The 26525-nt window shown below is 44.9% G+C and overlaps 1 protein-coding gene and 1 non-coding gene across 2 annotated transcripts in view; both read right to left on the minus strand.

The window, feature by feature from the left end:
* EPB41L4B (erythrocyte membrane protein band 4.1 like 4B) overlaps positions 1-26525 on the minus strand; it is a 150394-nt gene that overhangs the window by 13852 nt on the left and 110017 nt on the right. The window contains 6 exon segments of the mRNA XM_021927289.2: positions 221-337; positions 7097-7174; positions 9050-9227; positions 15427-15525; positions 18859-18926; positions 23582-23707. Coding sequence (XP_021782981.2) covers positions 221-337; positions 7097-7174; positions 9050-9227; positions 15427-15525; positions 18859-18926; positions 23582-23707 — 666 coding nt within the window.
* Positions 11357-11462, minus strand: LOC116270223. Its single transcript, XR_004178137.1, has one exon. It is a non-coding gene; the product is annotated as a U6 spliceosomal RNA (small nuclear RNA).

The raw sequence follows: 26525 nt of genomic DNA on the forward strand, positions 1-26525 counted from the left end.
GAGACCTAGAGGCGAAGGGGGCTCCACAGCTTCGTGTTCCAATCTGACCAGGGCCAGCTGGACTGCAAATCCTCCATCCATCTGGAGTGAGGGCACCTGTCGACGGGCTCTTCCCGAGATCTGGGGCTTCTGCACGCCCACCCAGGCATCCACCTCGCCTGGTGGCTCCTGCCCACCTCACCTCTCCTGGCCAGGCCCCTCTCCCTGCCAGGGTACCTACCAGCCTCGTTTTGATTGGAGGGTACATGCAAACTCCAGTGGTCTCTTCCTTCATGGGGAGAGAGAGTGGAGGAGAACAGCGAGAGTGGGCACAGTGGGGGTTGCTGGCGGGCTCTGCCTGCTCACGAGGAGAGGAGAGAAGGGGAGGAGGAGGTGGCAAGAGAGGGGGAGGAGGAAGAGGAGATAGGGGAAGGGAAAGGAGAGAAAGACAGCACAGTGCAAGACAGATCTGGCGACTCCAGACTGTTCTCAAGCCAGCCTCACCCACAGCCTACTTCCAGCCTCTGGCCAACTGGCTTCTGGTCCCACCCTCCACCCTCTCTCTCAGCCTTCTTTTCTCCTTTCTGTCTTTCATCAGTTTTCTCCATCATCTGAGCAGATGACACACCAAGACCCCATTCCCAGGCCTGGTAGGTAGAGGCTGTCTCCTGTACCAACTGCATAGGACAGGTAGTGGTTTCTTGGCATGCGGTTGAGGGTTCTGAAGCATTGTCCAGGCCAAGCCAGAAAGACAGCCAGGATGAATTAGGGATGTGAGCCATGGAGGAAATGAGGAGTGGCCACACACTTGAAGCATTTGCCTTCCATGCTCAGTGCCCCCCTGCACTCTGCTGAACAAGGGCATACACTGTGTGAGTGGATATCAACAGAGGGCACCAGGAAAGAAATATATCATGGGGAAAAACATATAGTTTAATTTCTTTTTCTTTCTTTCTTTCTTTTTTTTTTTTTTTTTGAGACTCTCTCTGTCACTCAGGTTGGAGTGCAGTGTCATGATCTCAGCTCACTGCAACCTTTGCCTCTTGGGTTCAAGCGATTCTCCTGCCTCAGCCCCCCAAGTAGCTGGGACTACAGGCATGCGCCACCATGCCCAGCTAATTTTGTGTTTTTAATGGAGATGGGGTTTCACCATGTTGGCCAGGCTGGTCTCAAACTCCTGACCTCAAGTGATCCACTCGCCTCGGCCTCCCAAAGTGTTGGGATTACAGGTGTGAGCCACCATGTCATATTTTTTTAAGAGACAGGGTCTTGCTCTGTCACCCAGGCTGGAGTGCAGTCGTGTGATCATAGCTCATGGCAGCCTTAAAATCCTGGGCTCAAGCGATCCTCCTGCCTCAGCCTCCTGAGGAGCTGGGACTACAGACATCTGCCACCATGCCTGGCTAATATTTTAATTTTTCTTTTTTATAGAGGCAACATCTCACTATGTTGCCCAGGCTGGTCTTAAACTCCTGGCCTCCAGAGAACCCCCACCTCCTCGGTCTCCCACAGTACTGGGATTACAGGCATGATCCATTGTGCCCAGCTGTAACATATAGTTTAGGATTTCATATGTCTTGGCTCTTTGTTATCTGTGTTCAGAAAACAAACTGACTCTGTCTGACCCATAACAAGATGCATGGGCCCAGTCGTGGCATCTCGTTAATTACTGGGACACCCTGCTACTTAGCTGGAAAATACCAAACATTGTGAAAAAAGTGCCACATCCTTTGGGATATGCAGGGTTCTCCACCTTATCCTTGAATAGCACCATGCGCCCAGCAGAGGTCAAACAGCCTGTACTGGTGAGGATGAGGTTGGCGGACAGAGGATGCTTGAGGTTAGGAGAGGGAACCACGGACAGGGTTATTTTGGGTTTCAGGGAGGGACCATTTGCTTCAGAGAACAAATATACACATCTTTTAGCTCAAGAGAGTTTCCTTAAATAGTTGATATCATCCTGCTGTGAAGAATAAAATACAACCCCTGGGTAAGTTCCATGGAAAAATGATCAAGAAAATTGCCAGCCTCTTTTCCATCTCCAAAGTGATCTAACTCTGTCCTCTTTACAATTGTGCAGTCCTGGACAATTTCCAAAGGGCTTTTTACAACTATTATTGCACAATGGTCTTCATGATGACCTATTTTACTATTCAAATCTGGGAGATGTAGAAATTGCGTTTGCAAAGTCTAAGTCCGTGGTTCATTTTGTTGACTGTTTCTAAATCTAGTTTTTAGTCAAGTGAATTCATCTGAATCACCTGCAGTTAGCTTTTACCAGACTACTTAAAACCCTCCTGCTGTTCTCTGTGGACCTCAGGATACATCCTGCAGAAAGCAGTCTCCCCGCTGCCCTCAGGAACAGTTCCCACCACTGCGCAGGGCATCCACGCTTCTCCCCGCTGCCCTCAGGAACAGTTCCCACCACTGCCCAGGGCATCCACGCTTCTCCCCGCTGCCCTCAGGAACAGTTCCCACCACTGCCCAGGGTATCCACGCTCCAACCAGAACCAGCTACATCAGGGACCCCAGGCCACTGGGTCTTTTCTCCTCTGATGACAGCAGGCACGCAATAGGTATTTTTTGAAGAAAATAAAAGCTGGCACAAATGACTGAGAAACATGGCCACACTGCCTAGAAGCTAAAATGTGTCCTGGCCACCAGGGTCCCAACTGAAGAACATAATGAGCGCCTTAAGGCTTTGCCCAGCATTTGACTTTCATGGTAAAGAAGTGTTGATCCATCGCACAAGCCTTTCTGACCTTTCTAAATATTCATCTGATTGGATTGAAACAAAAGAACATCCTGGGGCTCCCACACTCTGGACTGTTGGTAAGTGAGAAGGAAATAAGATAACACATGGAATTGAATGCTATTTTGAAATACCACTTAATTTTTTTCTCCTGGTATTTCCTTTCTTCCTTGGGTCTTTTCTGCAGGCAAGCAGCTACATTCTTCTGTACATGCTTGGCTTTTGAGTTCAAAATCTGACTCTTGGGGAAACAGAAAGATTCTCGGCATAGATAAATGATGATGAAAATGTGTAAGGCTTCTTCATCATCCAGATAGGAGAAGAGATGGCTAGTTTGACCGCTGGAGAGAAAAGTCAGAGGGAAAGGGAGAAGGAATAGACATTAGTGAGTACTGAGCAAATCACTGTACACTGAGTACAGTGTAAGGAGTACTTTCTCCTTACACTGAGGCCGGGAAGCAGGGATTGAAGAGCAGCAAGAACCAGTCCCACCAACACCCTCAGGTAGAGCTGAGGAGATGGCAAGCCCCAGGACAGGATGGCCCCAGAACAGAATGTTGTCCAACAGGTACAGAGTCACACGTCCTGGCAGGACAGTGATCTCCACCCATCCAAAACAGCCACGAAAGAACCAGAGGCCTAGATGTATTAGTGAACAGATGACATCATAGACCAAGTAGATTTCTCTCCACCTCCCTGTGCCCTAGGGAACACAGCTAAAATCACAGAAGAGGCACCCTAATTTGATTTGAGATTCAGCTTTAGCGCTGCTGGTAAAATTAAGTTCAAAATAAAAGTAAGTTATTGCAGCAGATGGAAACTCCCTTCTAACACCCAACCCGGGGCCTGTTTCTATGCCCTACACAGCATTCCTCTGGCCAGGGCCCTGTCCTCCCTGACACATGAACTTTTGACTAACATGTCATGGCCCAGAAGGGATCTGGGTGCTAATTGGCTCTGCTTTGCAGTTGGGTGAGTGGTTCATGAAGCATGGGGATCAGAGAGGGACGAGCCCCAGAAAGAAAGAGTCAAGAACACAGAAAGCATAGGTGTTGATGGTCTGTGTTACCTGGGGAGGGAAGCTAGCATGGCAGACTTGGAGTAGGGACTCTGCATTCTAGGGTCCACATCACTAATGCATCAATGTACCCTCCCCCAACTTCCCTCGCTCCATCAACGCCAATGCCCCCAAGCACCTGCTCACATTCACACCCTAAAGAAAATACCAACTGGAGAGCAGGTGCTGTCTTGACTCACTTGCCTCCTTCCCTTCTCACCCACGTACTCTACCTCTTACAACCCAGGCAGAAACTCAGATCTGATTATGAACTCTGATGCAGAATCGGAAATGGAAAGACGTGAAGCTGCAAAGGTTCTAAGGCTTAAGATTGCTAAATTGAGCTACCTAATAAAAGAGCTGGGGATTACAGCAGAAAAGGTTTGGGAAAAGGAGGGGGGAAAAGCTACAAAAACGAAGTTGGAAAGAGTGTTTCTTTGCGGAGAGTTTGAGAATGAAAGTCCCTGGAGTCAAGCAGGAATGTAAGAGAATAGAAGAAAAGGCAGAAAGAGATCAAGATGTGTTATAGGAGGTGTTAATTTAATATTCTTTAATGACTTTTTGAAAGATGCCTGTTCCAGATTGAACCTTTTTATTACTCTGGGCCCTTTGGACTGTGCTTCTTTGAAAACCACTCTACACAGAGACCAGCCACAAGTATCAAGAGTGATAAAAAGCGATAAGGCTTATGCTAGTTCTTTTTTTTTTTTTAATTTGTTTTTGGAGATGGAGTTTCGCTCTTGTCTCCCAGGCTGGAGTGCAATGGTGTGATCTCGGCTCACTGCAACCTCTGCCTCCTGGGGTCAAGTGATTCTCCTGCCTCAGCCTCCCAAGTAGCTGGGATTACAGATGTGTGCCACCACGCCTGGCTAGTTTTCATATTATTAGTAGAGATGGGGTTTCACCATGTTGGCCAGGCTGGTCTTGAATTCCTGACCTCAGGTGATCCACACGCCTTGGCATCTTGAAGTGCTGAGGTTACAGGAATAATACCACCATGCCTGGCTTTTTTTTTTTTTAGATGGACTCCCGCTTTGTTGTCCAGGCTGGAGTGCAGTGGTGCAACCTTGGCTCACTGCAACCTCTGCCTCCCACATTCAAGCAATTCTCCTGCCTCAGCCTCCTGTGTAGCTGGGATTACAGGCACATACTACCATGCCCAGCTAGGGTTATGTTAGTTCTGATAGTGTCCTGGTGGAACATTGCTGAATGAAGGCAAGATCTCCAGTTCCCTGTCAGTCCAGCACTGGGGCTAGGGACCAGGATAGTGATGGGGCCTCAGGAATCTCAGCCAGTAGGCGACAGGGGGCTAGAGATAGGCTGTAAGCTTGGCAAATGACTGCATGGAAAAAGTATTCACCAAGGAGGGGTAATTCACTGCCTGTGTGATGAGTAGCACCCGGGAAGTTCTTACATTCATGCCTGTAAAGGGCTGCTTTCTCTTCGGTGGGAAATGCTGACGGGAAGGCCCAGAGAGAGCAGCCAGAGGCAAAGGCACAGGGCTGGTGGCAAAATAACCATAGTTCATCCAGGCTGAGTCTCTCAGACCAAGGTACTTGAGCACTTCCCCTCCTCATGCTCCACTCAGCAACTCTGAGGACCAAACCTGGGCTGACAGCTTGGAGACTGTCCCAGGGCTGCACCACAGTTCAGGCTGAGACCAGGGCATCTGACCCGCTTTGAGGAAGGGGACTGGCTAACAGGGAAAGAGAGAGAGACATCCTGGATTGGGCCATCTGCCACTGGAATGGCAGCCCAGGGTCTAGGTTCTAGAACTGGCTTGGATACACACTTGCTATGTGACTTGGGACAAGTGTCTGCCCCTGTCTGGGCCTTGGTTTTCCCATCTATATGTGAAGGACTGGATGAGATGGTCCCAACGCATTGTTCCAGCTGATAGGCTGGGGCCATTTAGTTGAGGAAACCCTGGTCACAAGTCAGGCATGGGGGTTACCCTTGCCTCTCTCTACTTCTGGCTCCTTCCTCCCATGGATAAGGAAGCCCCTCTGTAGCCCTCATCCACAGCATCCAAGACACTGACTTGTGGAGGTGGGCCCGGTCCCCTGAGATAGAGATCTCTCCATCACCCGACCAACAGGTGGGAGAGCTGCTGCTTGCATTTCTGATGCTGGGGGAAGGAGATGGAGGGAAGAGGACCAAAGGGAGAAGCAGGAGTCCCCTCTTCCCCTCTAGGACCCTTTGGCACTCATGGAAACAGGATTCTGGAACAAAGGAAGGTCAAGGCCCATGGTACCAAGGAAAGCCCAAAATGGAGGAAGCTCTTGCCAAAAAGCCAGAGAAGGCCTGAGTACATGCACTCACGCCTCAAAGGATGCTTTGTCCTGAGGACACACATTCACTGCGCACTTCAGCTGTGAAATGTTGGCTGTGTCTCAGTGCAGTACAAGGACCTCAGCTGTCCCATGCCTGGGCAGTGAAACAGGCCTATACCCATTTCATAGCTAAGTTGGAGGTACCCTGAGATGTGAGCAGCATGTCTTGGGGAGAGAGAATGAGCTTCCTGTTCCTGAAGGGGTGCAAGCAGAGGCTGGACAGTCATTTGGCAGGCATCACCCCCTCAGATCACGGCATCTCTGCCAGATGCTGCTTCCTTTCTAATCTCAGCTTATTTGGTTCAAACAAAGAAAAGACCATTTAAATGTATAAGTAATTAAATCTACAAGCTGGACCTGCAACACAATGATCCCTAAGGAATCTCATCACTCTTGTCAAAGCCACCATGTATTCTTTTTGGAAACTGACCCTAATTCTCAGACCCACTAGGCCCTTTACTTGTCCCCTGAAAAGGGTTTCTCACCTGCAGGAGTCCCATAAGGGATGCCATCCCTAAGGGGAGACCTGTATGCAGAGGATGGAAGATGGCAGGAGGTGCGAGGGGCCTGGAAAGCTGGGGTGTGGCCTTGAGCCAGTGCTTCAGACCAGATGGATCGTCAGAAGCAACAGCAAGAGATTCCCTACGGGTGGGCATGCAGGGCACAGTCCAGGAAGCCAAGTAGCCGAGACCAAAACACCGAGGAGCCCTATAACTCTCGAAGTGCAGTAGACAGGCACGGGCAGGACTCCCACAACTACCTTCGGAGCAAAGGGAGCACTCCTTCCTCCCTCAAGGGCTCTAGAGGTGGAGGGACCCACAGTGCCTGACCCCTGGATGAAAGCTGATCCCTGAGCCTCCAGGACAAGAGGAAGAGGCTCCTCAACAGCAATGCCCACCTCTGTCCATCCGTCCCACTGCCAAGATGTTTCTATGGTCTGTGGCTTTTCTGGTTTTAGCAAAATAGGAAGTTTACCAGAGGAGTGGCTTCTGTGAAATCCATCAGAAGATCACCTGGCTCCAGGGTAAAGGCACCTCCTCGGTCAGAGGGGCTCTAGGGAGATAGACAAAAACACCCCGGTTAGAGACAGCACTGCGTCAATGATGAAGTTCACCAGAAAAGAGAGACAGAGGTTCCCAGTCTCTCCTCTACGCTGATCTCATTAGCGTGACAATCCCCTTGTATTTCCCTAGCCAAGTAGTATACCAAATGTTGAGACTGCACCCTAATTTTTTCATTGGTAGAAGTAGACATGATGTGGGGAGCTGTCCCTTTCAGAGCTGCAGGCAGCTTTTCTTAAGTGCTCTTAGTGCTGTTTGACTGGTCTTTTGGAGGAAAAACACTTGAAAGAGTCCTCTGAATATACAAAGAGAGAGCAAAGACTTTGTCTTAGATTAAGAGGATCAAATCCAGGGTCTTCCAGGAGCTAAACTGATCTGCACATTAAGAGCAAAGGTCTTCATGACAGGTGATGGCACGTGGAGTATTATGTTGCTTGCTTTTGGAAAACATTTTGTTCTCCTGCTCTGGGGTCTTAGCTGCATGGATGGCCTCGAGGTCTTTTAAGGCAGAAAAAATAAGTCCCATCAATGTGGTGCAAGCAAGGCCCCAAAGAGAGAGATGGCCAGGAGAGGGAGCCCTGTGTCCTTTGGTAGGATGCCACTTGCGTCCCCTTCACACCACCCCGACTCCCTTCTGTTTTGTAAATGTTTCTTTCAGCCTGGTTTTAACCACAGTGTGGGATATGTGACAGGAGCCTGTGTCCACACCTGAGACAAAGTTGTACAGGGGGCTCCACACAGTGGAGGATAATCCAGGCTAAGATGCCAAGAGGTGATCTATAGAGAAGCAGAGAACCTCGGTCTTGGCCAGTCGCTTGCTGAGCGCTCCAGCCAGGTTTCTGTGCAGAACACCTAAGCAGAGATATTTCCAGAGACACCTAGGGAAGGGACCAGGTGAAAGACTGGCCTTGGTAATGCAGGAGGTGGCCCTGGACCCTTATTCTTTGGCTGTCACCAGGAATTGTGATACCTGAAGCTGCAAAAGCCTCAGGCATCCAGTTTGCATGAGCACTTTAACCTCCACCGGACCTGATGCCAGCCAGGGCAAGATAGCAGATCTTATTCCCATTTTTAAGAGGAAGAAACTGAGGCCTGAAGAAATAAAAGTTTTGGAAGTGAGTGCTGTGGCTTATGAATGGAAGAGCTGAGAACAGCCTCTGAAGCTCCGGTCTTGCCTTCAGGGTACCTGCCTCATGCACACACCTTTTCTCCATGTAGTTGCATAGACCACTGCAACCTCTGACTTGTATCCACTTGGATAGCAATAGGTTCAACTGTATTTGGACTAATTGCCAAAGAGTGATTGTAGCTAGAGGTCTCTCAAAGAAAACCAATAAAAATATCTTGTGTAAAGCCTTTGTCATAGCCCGTTGACATCTCAGGCAATTTCCTGAAATTTCAAACCAGCAAATGGAATACTATTTCCTATCTTCAAACTACAAATACCAGCTATATGACATAAGGAAAGGGATGGGAACACTTCTGTTTTTGCTCCTCCAAACTGTTCACTATGGTTGGGGGGAATCATTTCTCTCTATCTTCACAGTGGACTAATAGCTTATTATAGAGATGAGATTCTAAATGAAAATTGCCCTGAAAAATCTCTTACATTGCAATTAAAGTACAATGAACCTGATTTTATATTTCACTTATTCTCTCGCAAACGGTTGGTTTGTATTTTGGGGTCAAGTTATATAAAAACATGTTCTGGTTGTTGCTGTTGTTTTATGAGTACACACAACTGATTATGCAAAATTTAAATTTGATTATGCAAAAATGAAATACGTGCACCAGATGCTCCTCAGTAAATTGATACTGAACTCCCAGCAAGTGTGGCTGCTTGCCAGGGCTTTCCACCCCACACTACCTTGGCCCCGGGGGACAGCTGGCCTTTGCCTTCTGACTTGTGAGGCGAGCTGACATTCTGGACCTTGGGAGACGGCAGCGGCACGGAGACTTGTGTGGCGGCAGTTGTGGTGTTTGTGGTTGTAGCTGTGGTCACTCCCACTGCCTCGGCCAGGTCTGGAGGGAGGTCGTCTTCATCACTGCGGTTACTAAAAGCACATGAAGCTCTGCTCATTACAATAATAAACAGGCTGTGAGGAGTGGACGGAGGATGGGCAGGGGTGGGAAGACCAGGGATGGGGATTGGGGGTTCCCAAACAGATGTCCACCAGATGTCCATCTTGCAGGATCCAATACTCTTTTTTGCCAAAACAAATTTGGGCTGAATTTTCTGTCATTTGCCAGGGTGTTGTTTTGTTTTGTTTTGGTGGTAAAATATACACAATATGATATTTATCATTTTAACTGCTTATAAATATAAAATTCAGTGGCATTAAATGCATTCAAAATATTGTGCAACCATCGCCACTATCCGTCCCCAAAACTTTTTCATCAGTGACAACAGAAACTCTGTATTGATATTGAATGATAACTCCCCAAGCCCCTCCCTGCAGCCTCTGGTAACATCAATTCCACTTTCTGTCCCAATGAATTTGCCTATTCTAGGAACCTCATATAAGTGGAATCACACACTCTGTGTTCCTCTATGTCTGGCTTATTTCAGTCACCATAATATTTTTAAGGTTCATCCACATTGTAGCATATATCAAAATTTCATTTCTTTTTATGATACAAAAATTCCATTATATGGATATACCACATTCTGTTTATCCATTCATCTGTTGATGGACACTTGGCTTGTTTCCACTCTTTTGGCTATTATAAATAATGCTGCCATGAACATGGGTGTACAAACATCTGTTTCACTCTCTGCTTTAAGGGTGGTGAAGGGGACTCCAGGCCACTGTCCCTAAGGATCTGCTGTGTACAGCTTCTGGAGCCACCCTTGCATAGGGGTTGTAATTTAGAATGATGGCTGAGCTCAAGAATGTAGATACAAGACCCATGACAGACAGGCACCAATGCAGCCTGTGCAGAGTCACTGGTAAGGCCTCAGCCCAGCACGGAGCCATGTGGGAACACGAGGCCAGGGGACACAGCTGCAGTGCAGATGGGGTTGACTGAGGGGTTCCTGAGAGGTTTTAGATTATTCTGTGTATGGAGAAGCCTCAAGGGAAGGACTCAGGATTCATTACTAAAAAGGGGAAAAGGTGAGAATTGAATAAATATGTGGAAAAATGAATAATACACCAAGTATTTGGATCCACATAGATGACATAGGTCAGATGGGTTATGTGTTCATTCACCCACTTAATTTTCACGCCGATCCTGTCTATTACCATCTCCATTTTTCAGAGAATCAGATGATATTTAGCAGCTGATTGTGAAATTATTTGTTCAAGGTCGCATAGCTAGTTAAGTGGAGGAGCAGGGTTAAAATTTCTTTTTACCTCATTTAAAAAATTATCACCTCAAGAGCATAGTTATTATTATTTAGTTTTATATAAAAGGTCATTTAAGGCCGGGTGCAGTGACTCACGCCTGTAATCCCAGCACTTTGGGAGGCCAAGGCGGGTGGATCATGAGGTCAGGAGATCGAGACCATCCTGGCTAACATGGTGAAACTCCGTCTCTACTAAAAATACAAAAAATTAGCCAGGTGTGGTGGTGGGTGCCTGTAGTCCCAGCTACTCGGGAGGCTGAGGCAGGAGAATGGCGTGAACCCGGGAGGCGGAGCTTGCAGTGAGCTGAGATCGCACCACTGCACTCCAGCCTGGGTGGCAGAGCGAGACTCCATCTCAAAAAAAAAAAAAAAAAAAAAAAAAGTCATTTAAAATAAAAACAACAGCTTATTTTTCACAGAAGAGAGTCAACTGATACTGTCTAAAATTGAAAAAGACTCCAAATTCGTAATGGTTTTTATCTTTTGTCTTAGTTCGGAGCTTATGGCCAAGAAGCATATCTAAAATTCAGCAAGTCTTCAGTTTTACCTGTTTCTAAGGTAAACTCATGATAAAGTCACAAAACGACACTTTAATAAGTAAAATTTTACATACAGAATGAGTTTTTGCTTTGAAGTTGTTTCTTTCTAATTTAACAATATATAAGCATAGAAACTCGTCTAATGTAACAGTCATCAACTATGAACCCTGATTATTTTGGATTCTGGGAAACTGGCTACTTTTCTCTTCTATCTTGCCTATTTACTTTTTTTCCCTTTCTTTAATTTTTTAAATTAACTTATACTTTATTATTTAATTGAAAAATTTAAAATATGAAATGCTTCACAAATTTGCACGTCCACCTTGCGCACCGGGGCTATGCTAATCTCTGTATGGGTCCAATTTTAGTATATGTGCTGCCAAAGTGAGCACTATTGAATTTTTTTTAGACTTTTACGCTATGTTTAAATAAACAGTGAAGTTATATTTCTGGAAAAAAATAAAATAGCTCATCATTTTGTAAACATACTAGCTGGTATGCATACAAATGACACTTTTGGCTGGGCACAGTGGCTCGTGTCTGTAATCCCAGCACTCTGGGGGTCAAGGCAGCCAATTGCTTGAGCACAGGAGTCTGAGACCAGCCTGGGAAACATGGTCTGGTCTTGTCTCTACAAAAAATACAAAAATTAGCCAGACACCCACCAGTTGGGCTGAGGTGGTGGTGGCACCCACCAGTTGGGCTGAGGTGGGAGGATCACCTGAGCTGAATCACCTGAGGCTGCAGTGGGCTGTGATCAACCAATGCACTCCAGCTTGGGCAACAGAGTGAGGCCTTGTCTCCGGAAAAAAAAAAAAAAAAAAAAAATCTTTTCGCCTGCCTCAAACTCAACTCACTGTAGAGGCCCTCTACTTCTCCCTTCTCACTGCATGCAGTGGCCACATTTTCCCTCCTTGTCATATTTCCAGGAAATATTGTGGCTGAGATTTTTGTTTGTACCTTTAAAAGCAGTGGTTTGAAGACTTGTTCACAGCACCTGAATGTTACAATGCTTTTGATGGAGCCACCTAAAATCCGACTACACCTTATTCTAGCCTAGGAACTGGAAATATTACAACAGCCAAAAGGGCGATGTGCGCACACTAATCTGTATCTCAAAAATGATGATGCAAAAAATGTTTTCCAGAAAATCAGAAATCTGAGTTTTCCCATTTATATTCCTTGATCATGTGCCAACTTTATCCATATCAAAGAGTTAAAGAGATGGGCAAAGGCTGGACATGGTGGCTCACACCTGTAATTCCAGCACTTTGGGAGGCTGAAGCGGGCGGATCACCTGAGGTCAGGAGTTCGAGACCAACCTGGCCAACGTGGTGAAACCCTGTCTCTACTAAAAATACAAAAATTAGCCGGGCGTGGTGGTGGACACCTGTAATCCCAGCTACTCGGGAGGCTGAGGCAGGAGAATCACGTGAACCTAGGGGGCGGAGGTTGCAGTGAGTTGAGACTGCGCCATTGCACTCCAGCCTGGGTGACAGAGTCAGACTCCACCTCAAAAAAATTTTAAAAATATATTAAATAAAGATGGGTAAATGAGTGGTAACCAGTGTCAAGGATTTGATAACTCTTTATGGGACAATAACACGGGTAAAATTTCATCCACGCATGTTGCTATTTTCTACCAATGAGGGAAATGCTGCCATTCTTTGATTTTCCAAGCAGAATACTTTGGGACAGCTTAAGAAATACACATGTAAAGTTCAAGGTTTGAAAAAGAGTGTCCTTAAAAGAGCCAGTTTGATTAGCTGGGCACGGTGGCATGCGCTTGTAGTCCCAGCTACTTGGGAGGCTGAGGCCGGAGAATCTCTTGAACCCAGGAGGCGGAGGTTGCAGTGAGCTGAGATTGTGCCACTGCACTCCAGCCTGGGCAACAGAGTGAGACTCTGTATCAAAACTAAAAAAACAAAAAAAAACAAAAGAATGAGTTTGGTGACTTAGTGAAATTTTCTTTCCTTCCAGGTTATGTATCAGACAGTCATTGTTTCAAACATGATTATATCTCTCAAATGAGTGATAATAACATTTTGAGTTTCAAAATGTAAAAGGCATGGCAAGTTCTGCCAGCTTTATCCTTGAGGGAAGCAAATTGTCATGGCTTAATTGTCCGCCAGGGATCATTAGGACTGTTAATTATTTGAACTTTACTCATTTTGGCTTTCCTGGGAAATGCAGCTGACCAGAAGTTTCTATGAAGGATAATGAGGTGGGATATGTCTCCCTTCATATCTCCCATACATGTGTCTTTTCCTTTTCACATGTACGAATGGCAGACCTGAGACAGCTGTTAGAGAATTGCATCCAGAATCCCATTTTCTGTCCTACATTTTGCACTCTGGGTACCCCCTAAACGCCATCTTTCCTCAGAAGCTTCCAGGTCCCAGAGAAGAAAGAAAGGGGACCTCATCCTATGGCCAGGGCATTAGGGCTTTACCCACATTCTCTCATGTTAAACCCCACAAAACTCCTCAGAGGCAGGTATTATCTCACCCATTTTACAGAGTAAGGAAGAGAGGATCACAGAGTCATTTTTCCAAGAGCTTACAGCTGTAAACTAGCCAGGGGCCTGACAGAAGCCTTTCCAACTCCAAAGTCCCCATGCTTTCCATTTGTCCACAGATCCCCCTGCAGTTACTCTCTGACCAATGACACATCTAGGCACAGTACCCACGCCATAGCTAAGGTCAAGAAATGGGAACTACAAGCTGGGCGCGGTGGCTCACGCCTGTAATCCTAGCACTTTGGGAGACCGAGGCGGGTGGATCACTTGAGGTCAGGAGTTTGAAACCAGCCTGGCCAACATGGTGAAACCCCCGTCTCTACTAAAAAATACAAAAAAATTAGCTGGGTGTGGTGGCAGGTGCCTGTAATCCCAGATACTTGGGAGGCTGAGGCAGGAGAATTGCTTGAGCTCTGGAGGTGAAGGTTGCAGTGAGCCAAGATTGTGCTGCTGCACTCCAGCCTGGGTGACAGAGTGACAGAGCAAGACTCTGTCTAAAAATAAAAAATAAAAAATAAAAAAGAAAGAAAAGAAAAAAGGGAAAAGAAATGTGAACTACCATTGTGATAATTACTACAATTATTACTAGTACTCACCACCCTGACTACAGAAGTTATCTTTCTGCTTTGGATTATAATTATTTGTGACTCTTGTCTTTCCCTCCAGTAAATTGTGACTCTTTGGATGGGAATTGTCAAAGTCACTTTACTATTCCCCAACGATGCCTAGAACAGTCAGGTGCACATGGACTCTGGTGATTCTGGGACACTTTGGGAAATGGCGCCTCCTACAGGTGTCAAAGCTCAGTGATCAGCTTTGGCTCTGTTGACAGACGGGGCTGCCTTTTCATGGATATGCTGCGGAAAGCAGCTACTAAGTAGCTTGCAATGATCCCCAACCTACTATTCATGCCCCTGTGTAATCCCTCCCCTTGAGTGTGGGCTAGACACTGGGATTTGCTTCTAATGAACAGAATATGGCAAAAGTGATGGGGGCTGAGCACAGTGGCTCACACCTGCACTTCGGGAGGTTGAGGCAGGCAGATTACTTGAAGTCAGGAGTTCTAGACCAGCCTGGCCAACATGGTGAAACCCCGTCTCTACTAAAAATACAAAAATCAGCCAGGCGTGGTGGCTCACACCTGTAATCCCAACTACTTGGGAGGCGGAGGCAGGAGAATTGCTTGAACCTGGGAGGCGGATTGCAGTGAGCCAGCATCACACCACTGTACTCCAGCCTGGGTGACAGAGCAAGACTCTGTCTCAAAAAAAAAAAGAAAAAAGTGATGGGATGTCAGTTCTGTGCATAGGTTACAAAAGACTGTGCCTTTGCCTTGCTGGCACTCTCTCTGGCTCTTCTTGTGTGCTTTCTCTAATGGAGAAAGCTGGAGAGACCTATGTGACTACAGGCTGAGGGCAACCTCTGTCCAACAATCCTTGAGGACCTGATCCCTGTCAGCAACCGTAAGAATGAGCCTGCAGATGAGACCGCAGCCCTGACACCTTGAATGCAGCCTTGTAAGAGCCCCTGATACAGAAGACCCAGCTAAGCCATGCCCCGACCCCCTCTCCACAGGAACTGTGAGATGATAAAGGTGGATTGTTTTAAGACACTAAGTTTGGGAGTAATTTATTACACAGTAGTCAACAATGAATCCTTATGCCAACTATGTCAGGTTTTCAGGGAGAAAGGGCTAGTCTCATTATTGCCTAAATTGGAAATAAATGGAATTTGGGGGCTGCTCCCTGGGACTAGTCAGAGGGGCTAAGAAGCATTTGTACCTAAACATTTAGTCATCGTAGTTGTTTTAATTGAAAAAGTTGCAGTACAGAACTCACAAACTATACTGTCTTGTTAACTTCCTCACTCGGGGAGGCTTGATTTCCGGCTTTTCCGCAGCTGGCTGGGCAGTTTCCACACGAATAGGAATAGGACTTCTAGAGACACACCGAAAAAACAGAACAATACCATCAAAAAAAGGTTTATGGTCTTGTTTTAGGCATAGGGACTGCTTTCTCAGTTAATGTACACCTTAATAACATTGATAATCAAGAAATCAATTTTTTTTGCCTTCTTGAATTCTACTCTACTTAGTTAATAATTATAATTATTTTTTAAAACCATAGAAAATCCAAACAGTAAGAAAAAAATCATAGGGAAAATATAGCAAGTGGGGGAACTAAACATAATTGAGGTACCAAATAAAATTTCTCTGCCCCAAAATAGTCATCCCTGCCCCCCAATATGAGGGGTGAACCAGATTGAGGATTTGGCTCATAACCAGGTTTTGCCAGTAAAATGAAGAGAAAACTATGGATAACCTGTTTTTAATTCCAAGTAATCTGGTAGCTATTCTATTTTAAACATAGCACAGACTATTTGCTTTTTTAAAAAAAAAAAAAAAAAGATAAAGAACCATACTATACTTTTGTGAAAAATGCATAATCAGAAGACCTTTAGGACTTGCTGTAACACATTTTAATTCTGTGTATGTGTGAAAACGCTAAAAATTAAGTTTCACTTTTATCTTTATTCAAGAATTTATTTCAGGTAACCAATGGACCCTACTCAAAATAGTAATTTTAAGGAAAATGTTTAATGTATTTTTGTAGTGGTCATGACTAATTTCGTTTTTTAAAAAATCAGTGCATTACCTCCTAGGACCAACAAGGCATCAAAACAAGTTGAGGTCCTTGAAAGGGGCCCCTGGCAAGTCAACTGACACTTCTGGGTCAGTGCTCACTATGGCGATAAGTACGTGGCCAGGGCCTAATAAATGCATGTTGAGGCTGGGCGCAGTGGCTCACACCTGTAATCCCAGCACTTTAGGAGGCTGAGGCAGGCAGATCACTTGTGGTCAGGAGTTTGAGACCAGCCTGGGCAACATGATAATACCCATTTCTACAAAAAGTACAAAATTAGCCAGGTATGGTGGACCGTGCCTGTAGTCCCAGCTACTCAGGAGGCTGAGGTGGGAGGATCAGTCGAGCCCAGGAGGTCGAGGCTGCAATGAGCCATGATTATGCTACTCCACTGCAGCCTGGGTGACAGAGTGAGACCCTGTCTCAAAAAAAAAAAAAAAAGTATGTTGAATAAACACATGAATGAGAAAACAGAGGATTTGAGTCAATTCATCCTACACTCATGGTTTCCTCAAGCTGCGACTCCAGAGTAAAGGGAACATGGTCCCTGGAAGAATGTACAGTCTATTGGGGGAACACATGAATTTGCTTGGGTGGAACAGTCAGCATCAGGGAAAGCTATGCGGAGGAATTTCCTCTTTCCAGTTGGAGCGAAGACCACAAAGATGAGAGGCAGAGTGGAGACCTGGCTGAACTCAGGGCACTAGAACTACTGTCTGATGAGGTCTCAGTGGAAGAGCAGAGGGTTTTGACTGGAGGAAAAGTCGAGGCCAGGTCATACGGGGCCTCAGGCTGAGGAGTCTACACTGAAGGCAATGGACCTCAACTCTCTAAAGGTGTTAAGCAAAGGAGTGGCATAGTCAGATTTGCATTTTAGAAAGGTCCTTAGAACAATGAAGAGGACTGTGGTGAAAGGGAGGACAGAAGCATTTTAGAGGATTGTTGGCAGCAGTAAGCCCGGAAGACAATGAGGGCTCAAGGTATAGTCAAGAGAAGAGGATGGATGTGGAAGGTAAAATGAAAGTCAAATTGCCAGGACTTGGTGACCAATTAGATGAGGGAATAAGGTAGGAGAAAAGCAAGGACTTCCAGTTTGCAGGCCTGGGTGAGGGGTAGGTAATAATACCATTGACTAACAATGGAAACCAGGTGAAGGTTAGTGGGGTGGGGTAGGAAGAGATGAATTAAGTTTTTGAAAAGCTCTGGAGGCAGCTGTGTATGTATCTCAGGAGTAAGACAAATTTATACCAAGAACACAGATTGGGAATCATAAGGTGATACAGAGAAATGTTAGCTTTTATTTTTGGCATCAAGTATAATAATTCCCCAGTGCAGTGGTTCTAGATCACCTAGGTGCCTGTTAACATGATGATTCTTGTCTCTACTGGCACCCACCAAACCCCCACCACACACATTCACACAAAGGATCCAAAAGGTCTGGAGTAGTACCCAGGAGTCTGTGTTTTTAAGAAGAGACTCTGATGCAGTGGTCCTTGGACCCATTTTGGGAAACTACCCTAAGGAGACCCTGCTGGTGTTAGTAAACCACCGGGTGGCAATGAGGCCACCGCCACCATGCCAAGAAGGAAAGAGTTCCTGTTCTCTGTGAGATCAGGGGAGGAAGGGCTTCCTCTGGGTTTGGGGTGGAGGTGGCCTGGAAGCTTTAAAGAACATGTGTAGGGGATGGGAGGAGGGTGGATGATGAGAAATTACTTAATGGGTACAATGTACGTTATTTGAGTGATGGATATTCTAAAAGCTCAGACTTCACTACTGTGCAATCTATGCACAGATCCAAGTTACACTTGTGCCCCATACATTTATACAAATAAAAAATAGGCTAGGTGCGGTGGCTCACACCTGTAATCTCAGCACTTTGGGAGGCCGAGGTGGGTGGATCACTTAAGTCCGGAGTTCAAGACCAGCCTGGCCAACATAGTGAAGCCCTGTCTCTACTACAATTACAAAAATTCGCTGGGAACAGTGGTGCGTACTTGTAATCCCAGTTACTTAGGAGGCTGAGGCACAAGAATCGCTTGAACCTGGGAGGCAGAGGTTGCAGTGAGCCGAGATCGCATCACTGCATTCCAGCCTGGGCAACAGAGGGAGACTCTATCTTAAAAATAAATAAATAAATAAATAAATAAATATTTTAAAGGAACATATGTGGCCCCAGCACTGGCAAGAAGCTCAGCAGGCAGGGCACATCAATGGGCTAAGGGAAGCTGGGCCAAGGCCAACCTGGAGTTGCGAGCAGAAGCCAGGTCGTGAAGGGCCTCCTGCACTCTGTTAAAGAGTTGGGATTCCATTCTGAGCATAAACGGAGCCTTTAAAGGACTTTAAGCGAGGGGATGGCAAGGTGAAGTTCACATGCTTGAGTGACAACCTCAAGTGATTGATTTCTTTGTTAACGCAGCAGGCAGAGATATTAAAACTGAGAACAAGCAGCATTTTTGAGGCTTGCAGAAAGTTGGTTAAGCCAGTCTTTTTTCCATCTCTTTGGGCTCGTATTCTCGGTTTTATTTGTCCTCTGATTTTATCAGCTAATGCCCTCATGAGCAATATTTCAAGGATAATGTTGATGATATAGAGAATATCATTTCCCCATTCAGACAAGGAGCAACAGACCTTACATTAGCGTCCTGAAGACTGGATTTCTTATTGATATTTACAAACATTGATTCCTCTTTTCCACCCTGTTAAAGAAAGTATTCAGGTTAGTCAAAACTGAATATGTTGGCATGCAAAAAATGTTTTCAAGTCTCTTACATTCAAAAGATTACAGAAATTGGCAAGTGGACCAAAGAGGTAGTTCACCAAGTATTCAATCAATAGAGAATCTTGCTCTGGTGTTTATATATGTTAACAAAAAATGTTTTCTTGAGTAATGGGATTAAGACAATCATTCAGATGCAATCAATTCTTGCATTCATGCTTTTATTGAACACCTGCTACGTGCCAACTCATGCTTGAATTAGAAAGGGATAGTGTGGGAAAAGCCAAACCCGCAGTTTAATCCCTCACCTCACAGTTTAGGTCAGGAATAATAATCAGCTCTATGTTCACATAGCACTTACAGTTTACAAAGGAATTTGGAATCTGTCCTTTCACATCAGCATAACAACCATAACAGCTTGGCAGGAATCACGTCATATGATTTTGAGAGAAACCTTGTCCTCCTCCCTCTGATGAGTCCCACAAAGAATGGTGGGGGAAGAAGAGACACCCACTCAGCCAGCCAGGCCAGCTGACCACATGCGAGTGGTCAATGGAACATGCAGAGGCCTGCAGCCCTCACGCCCATCACAACATACAGAGTTCAGCCTCTGTTCTAAATACATGTTGAGCAAAGATTTCAAGCCTAGTGGCTTGGAGGACATGGCATTATTATCCTGTCAAGATTGCTCACATATAGATCCAGTCTTACATCCTAATCACAGCCTTTTTAATTTTTGTTTTTGATTTTTTATTTCTTGGGACAGGGTGTGTTCTCTTGCCCAGGCTAGAGTGCAGCAGCACGATCACAGCTCACTGCAGCCTTGACCTCCTGGGCTCAGTCAATCCTCCTGCCTCAACCTCCAGAGTAGCTGTGACTATGGGCTCACACCACAATGCACAGCTAATTTTTTCCATATTTTTTTGCAGAGACAAGGTTTCGCCATGTTGCCTAGGCTGGTCTTGAACTTCTGGGCTCAAGTGATCTGCCCACCTTGGCCTCCCAAAATGCTGGAATTACAGGCATGAGCCACCATACCCAGCCAAAGCCTTTTTTTTTTTTTTTTTAGACGGAGTCTCACTCTGTCACCCAGGCTGGAGTGCAGTGGCGAGATCTCGGCTCACTGCAAGCACAGCCTCCTGGGTTCACACCATTCTCCTGCCTCAGCCTCCTGAGTAGCTAGGACTACAGGTGCCCGCCACCATGCCCAGCTAATTTTTTGTATTTTTAGTAGAGACAGGGTTTCACTGTTTTAGCCAGGATGGTCTCAATCTCCTGACCTCGTGATCTGCCTGCCTCAGCCTCCCAAAGTGCTGGGACTACAGGAGTGAGCCACTGCACCTGGCCCCAAAGCCTTTTTTAAGAGTTAGCAACAGATAGTACCATTGGTCTGTTTGACTTCTGCTTCCTTTCCTTATACTCTCACTGTGCACTGATGCCAACAGGGGATTAACACTTAAACCCCTAGCAGTATACTTGGCTGTGCATCAATCTCCTCTCCCTCCATCACAACCCCTCAAAACCCTCTAAACCATGAATTCCCAAAGCACTCTTCTGTGTTCCTGTGAATTTCAGTTCTACAGATAACAGTAGGAGCTACTTTACAAAGTGTCCTATGGCCAGTTAGGTGTGAAAGAAAGTAAAACACGCTTCTTTCCTGCAGGACTTCTCAGAGCCTATAAGAAGCTGATGTGCGCTGGGACTGTCCCATGGGATTTCGCGTGCAGCATTTCCAGAATTATCACGGAGCATCCCGTGGGACTTGTGTTCCTTACAACATCTTGGGAAACACTGCTGTCAAATTACTGACTTCACACTCCCCCGCTTTTTTCCTGTTTTCATGCCCTTCCACTATGTCTTTTTGGCTAGGAAATGTGTTCTTACCTATTTCTCATCTCTTCCCTATACTTTACAAAATGGAATATTTTCGATATACTGCACTTCTCCAATGGAGCAGAAATATGGGTCCTCCACAGATAATACCTGCAGCATAGGGTTATTGGGAATACGTTACAACTTTCTAATGTAGATAATTCCAGCTTTGTAAATTGCAAAATACGTGTCAGTTTTGTTTGTTCTGTGATAGTATAAAAATGGCATACCCGAAATCAATGAAGGTAGACTGAAAATAAAGAATTTGTGACTATAACCTTGATATTCCTGAGTTTGTGATGGGAAATAAACCCGACCATCCTCTAAAAAGGGCAACCACTGTTATCTGTAAGCAATCAGTGCCCCCAGCAATTTCATCACTCCACAACTGTGACCATTGCTGTCAATATCTCGGCAGTGGGAGAGCAAGGCGTCGCACCAGGTACTCGGCACAGATCATCTCATGTAATCGTCCCAATAACCTGATAGATGTTATTATCTCCATTTTCACATGAGAGAATTAAGGCCCAGAGAGGTTGACAAACAAGCTTAAGGTGACGTTCCTGATCAATCATAGATCAAGGTTCAAAGTCAGACTATCTGACTTTGAAACTTGTGTTCTACATCTTACTGCCTCCTGTTTATATCACAACCCCCAAATAAAAGACATTTTGTAAGCTTTCTCTTGACTTTCATGGTATGTTCTGGAAGGACCTAAATTATTCAGATTGCTACATATATAAATGGAGATAATAATAGAAGAGATTACTGAGTATTTACTTTATCCTTGGCAATATAAGCATATACATTAGGTTTATAAGGAATGAAGAAGATAACTTTTAACATTTATTTCTTATTTTTTATTTAATTAATTAATTTATTTGTTTATTTTTTGTGAGATGGAGTCTTGCTGTGTTACCCAGGCTACAGTGCAGTGAAGCAATCTCTGCTCACTGTAGCCTCCATCTCCAGGGTTCAAGCAATTCTCCTGCCTCAGCCTCCCAAGTGGTGGGATTATAGGCATGCAGCACCACACCTGGCTAAGTTTTGTATTTTTAGTAAAGACAGGGCTTTGCCATGTTGGCTAGACTACTCTCAAACTCCTGGCCTCAAGTGATCCACCCGCCTTGGCCTTCCAATGTGCTGGGACCACAGGCGTGAGCCACTGTGCCCAGGCTGAAGAAGATAGTTATATATTTTTCTAATGAAATCATGGACTGCAGTTTTTTATAATATTTCCAGGACAAGGATGGCAAGTGGGCTTCTGCCTGAGTGCCAAATCTGATCAACAGGTGGTACCTCCTTGGAATACCCACGATGCAGAAAATGATTCTGAGGCTGCATTTAGGGTCACAGGGAAAGAGTCATGGTCCACCCGGGACACCTGTTATGAGTTCAGATGGGAGAATTTATGGCAGCTGTTAAACTAGCAACTTTTAACTCCAAGTCCACCTGCCAAACATCTATTTTATGGAGCTGGCCCAAGGGCCTGCAAACCTCAGGTCTGCTTTGCCAGTTGACTCCATGATAGGTTCTGTCCACATGGGGTGCTCGTGGAAGGAATGTGCTCCTTCCTGTCTGCTGTCTGCTTCCTGCTGCTGCGAGTCACCCCAGCCTTGCTGCTTCATGTGGGCAGCAGCAGTTCCTCCTGTAGTCACAGCTGAATACAATTTGCAGTTTTCCAACACCGGCAGATCCAGCTGCATGGTGTCCACCTCAGACATATCAGCACCAGCCAGCTGATGTCCCCTCCTCAGTCTGAGTCCAGGCCCCACAGATCATGTCTTAAGAGCTCAGAAATGCCAGCGCCAGGCACAGTGACCCTTGCTTAGAAGTCTGAGTTTAGTTTCCACAGGGTTTCTCCTTCAAATATCTAAATTTTAGTGTTGACAGCATCTCTGTTCCCTCAGCTGTAGGGATGGAAAGTGCTGCCTGCAGTTACTATCTCTGGCACCTTAGAGTAGTGTTACCCAAAATGTGGTCCCGTGGCCTTGTTAGAAATGCATATTCAGGCTGGCACAGCGGCTCACGCCTGTAATCCCAGCACTTTAGGAGGCTGAGGTGGGAGGATTGCTTAAGTCCAGGAGTTCGAGACCAGCCTGGCCAACATGGTAAAACCCTGTCTCTACAAACAGTACAAAAATTAGCTAGGTGTGGTGGTGCATGCCTGTAGTCCCAGCTACTCGGGAGGCTGAAGCAGGAGGATTGATTGAGCCTGTGAAGTTGAGGCCGCAGTGAGCCATGATCCCACCACTGCAGCCCAGCCTTCACAACAGAGTGAGACAGGAAAAAAAAAAAAGGAAAAAAGAAAGAAAGAAAGAAAAAAGAAAGAAAGAAAGAAAGAAAGAAAGAGAGAGAGAGAAAGAAAGAAAGAAGGAAAAAAGGAAGGAGAGGGGAGGGGAGGGTAAGGGAGGGGAGAGAAGAGGAGAGGAGAGGAGGGGAGAGGAGAGAAGAGGAATATTCATGAGCCCCCACCCCAATTTACCAAATCTCCAGGCACAGGGCCCAGTTTTCCAGGTGACCTATGCACAATAACATTTGAAAACTGCTGCCTTCAAGTTCTCTTTTTACCCTTTTATGTACCTAATTCTTTTATATGAAAATCTTGGTTCACATATCAGGTATGGTTCACATACCCGGTTCCCATCTCCTGACTGGACCCTGACTGACACAGCATCTCAGTCCTACGGTGCCTCTTTCTTCTCTGTGCCATCGAGGAAATCCTATAACATGAAATCAAAGGAATGTATGCATTCTGCACACCTGGATGTTCACTCGGGAAGCATTTTCCAACTGGGCTTTCAGAATGTTACACTTCACATGATCCGCCACAGGGGAAGGCAAAAGTGGAGTCTGAAGAGTTTTCTCCGAGACTTTCTTTTCTTCAGCCTGAGACAAACCAAAATACAAACAGCAGATTGTAAACAAAGACAGAAACATGTGCATTAACTTTTCCCAATAATCATAACCGCATATAACACATAGACCTACATACATAGACAGGGATGTCACCAACTCCTTATATTTTTATCAGTGCTTTACTATTTGCAAAGGATTCCCAGGCACAGCATCTCATTCCCTCGTGAAATAGGGTGAGGACCTACCAGAAGCCAGGGTAAAAATTCAAAGAAAGGAATAGGCTCTTTCAGCATCATGGGGCAAGAGCCAGTGGCAGAACTGGACATCTCCTGGTTCAAGTCTCCTAACCTCAGTCCAGTGCTATTTTCCCCATAACTGCCATCTCTTACATAGAAAGATTCAATTCTGTGACTTGTTGGGTCCAGGGGAAGGGTACAAAATATTCATTGGCAGTTTGACAACAAATCTGGCAGAAAATTGTGATTTTCAACAAGAAATTTATATCTGTCACCTTATTGTAGAGTGTCTTGCACTTCAGTAATTTGCACAACCTTTATAATTTTTGCCATATCTCATGTATTCACAGAACACATATCTATAATTCATGTGATCCAGTTAAGGTGAATTACCCTGGGAACATCTATTTGAACTGTGTTCAAAGCAATAATATCTTTGAAATTATAGGTTTTATGACTATTATATTTATTATAAGAAACATGATATTTATATCACTATTAAAATAAAAAGTACTCATCCATGTGTACAACCTGAAATCATCTTTGATGGTATACACACCACATTTTGAGAAATAAGGTCTTATTGTTAACCATGCCTATTGTGGTCATTTCTTATCCCAGTGCTAATATGGTACCCAGCACATAGTAGATGTCCAATAAATACGTACTAAAGAAGATTCTGATAATATACAGTCATTATTAGAAGAGACGTGTTTAATAAGAAAGGCATAGGACTGTGTGATTGCTAGAGGTCAGTTCAGTAATATTAGGACTAAATGTGACATATCAGCCACCATGTACCAGAGCAAGAATCAAATGCCCTAAATCTCTCAAGTTCTACAAGTTCCAACATTAATCTTATTCACTAATTAAGAAGTCCTAGTGAACACGTTGGTATGCACCAAGTGCTATGAAAGCTAGAGGAAGTATAGAGCAACTGGCCAGCTAACATTGTTTAATAAAGAAATGAGGTAGAGTTTCCCGGGGGCACCTCTGAACACATGGAGAAGCATTTGGTAGACCAAGCAGAACTCTCCGATTTTATGTAATAGCAAGACAGGCAGAGACAGATTTGAATCTCAGCTTTGTCACTTACCTGGACCATTAAAAAAAAAAAAAGAAAAAGATCATGGGCTGGGCACGGTGGCTCACACTTGTAATCCCAGTGCTTTGGGAGGCCGGGGCGGGTGGATCACTTGAGCCCAGGAGTTGGAGACCAGCCTGGGAAACACAGCGAAACCCCATCTCTACTAAAAACAGAAAAATTAGGAGGGCGTGGTGGCCAGAACCTACAATTCCAGCTACTCGGGAGAATCACCTGAGCTGAGGGGCAGAGGTTGCAGTGAGCCAAGATTGTGCCACTGCACTCCAGCATGGGCAACAGAGCAAAACCCTGTATTAAAAAAAAAAAAAAAAAAAAAAAAAAAAAGATGCTGATTATAAAAAGAAAAACAATGCCAGTGGCCAACATATACTGAGAGCTTACTATGGGTTAGCCGCTGACTATGCATTTCATATGCATGTCTCACCGAGTCCCCTCATGTAATCATCTCATTTCAAGGTAACTACTATCATTATCCCCATTTTATAGATATAAAAAACAAAGCAGAGAGATGGTAAGTCACTTGCCCATAGTCACACAGGAAGTAAGCAGAGGAGCCAAGACTGACAGCCAGAAATGGTGACGTTGGTTACTCCAAAGCCAGAGCTCCTGACTAGTCAATCATACTGCTTCCCCTTAAATTCTCTGAATCTGTTTCTTTCTTCATAAGATTGTTATGGTGCTCAAGGGAGAAAAACAGATATAAATGGTATTTTCAGGTTAGATTCTTTAGTTACCAAACATATATAACCAAAAAAAAAAAGAGCATTGGATGTGAGAACACTAACGATCGACCCTGAGCTATCAATTGTTCCTGAGCCGCCAAGTTGAATTTGAAGAAATCTGGCTCATTTGACTGGATTCATTATCCTGAGGGCCTCCACTTTCTCCTTCGGGCAAATAAGTAACATTTATTTTGAAAGGTGAGGTTTACAGTATACCCTTAAGATAATTTATCTTGTGTTTGTAAATCCTGTTACATCAAGATAATTGAATGGATATTTCACTGGTGCATGAAGAGATAATTTTAAAATTAGATTTAATTTTTCGGAATGGTATGCTGGCATACAGGAGTCAAATTGGTTATAAAGCCCATTTGAGGCTTTTGACAATTGCTTAAGGGGAAGTAGTTATACTGGCAGTAATGACCGAAGACCCACTTCAAAAAATAGAATGCTGCTAAAATAAGAACGAAAAATTAGCGTCGATATTCCCCTTGAATTTACTCATTCTAAACTGCTTTTTTGGACATAAAATTCAACCTGGCTCATTATTGTTCATTCTGGACAAAGCAAGACCTGTAATATTCTGCTATATGAACTGATGCAGGTGAAGGTCAATATACATTTTGGGAAATGTGTGCGTTGTTACATGAATTTGTATAAAAGATATCTCTGTGGGAGACAAGCGTCTGGGTTCCAAGACCGTATCATTCCTGCCTAGATGATGGCTTCAAGAACATTGTGCTTTCTCTTTTCCTGTGACTGTAATTTGTATTTTATGTTCAGTC

Source organism: Papio anubis, chromosome 13, assembly GCF_008728515.1.
Source record: "Papio anubis isolate 15944 chromosome 13, Panubis1.0, whole genome shotgun sequence".
NCBI classification, from domain to species: domain Eukaryota; kingdom Metazoa; phylum Chordata; class Mammalia; order Primates; family Cercopithecidae; genus Papio; species Papio anubis.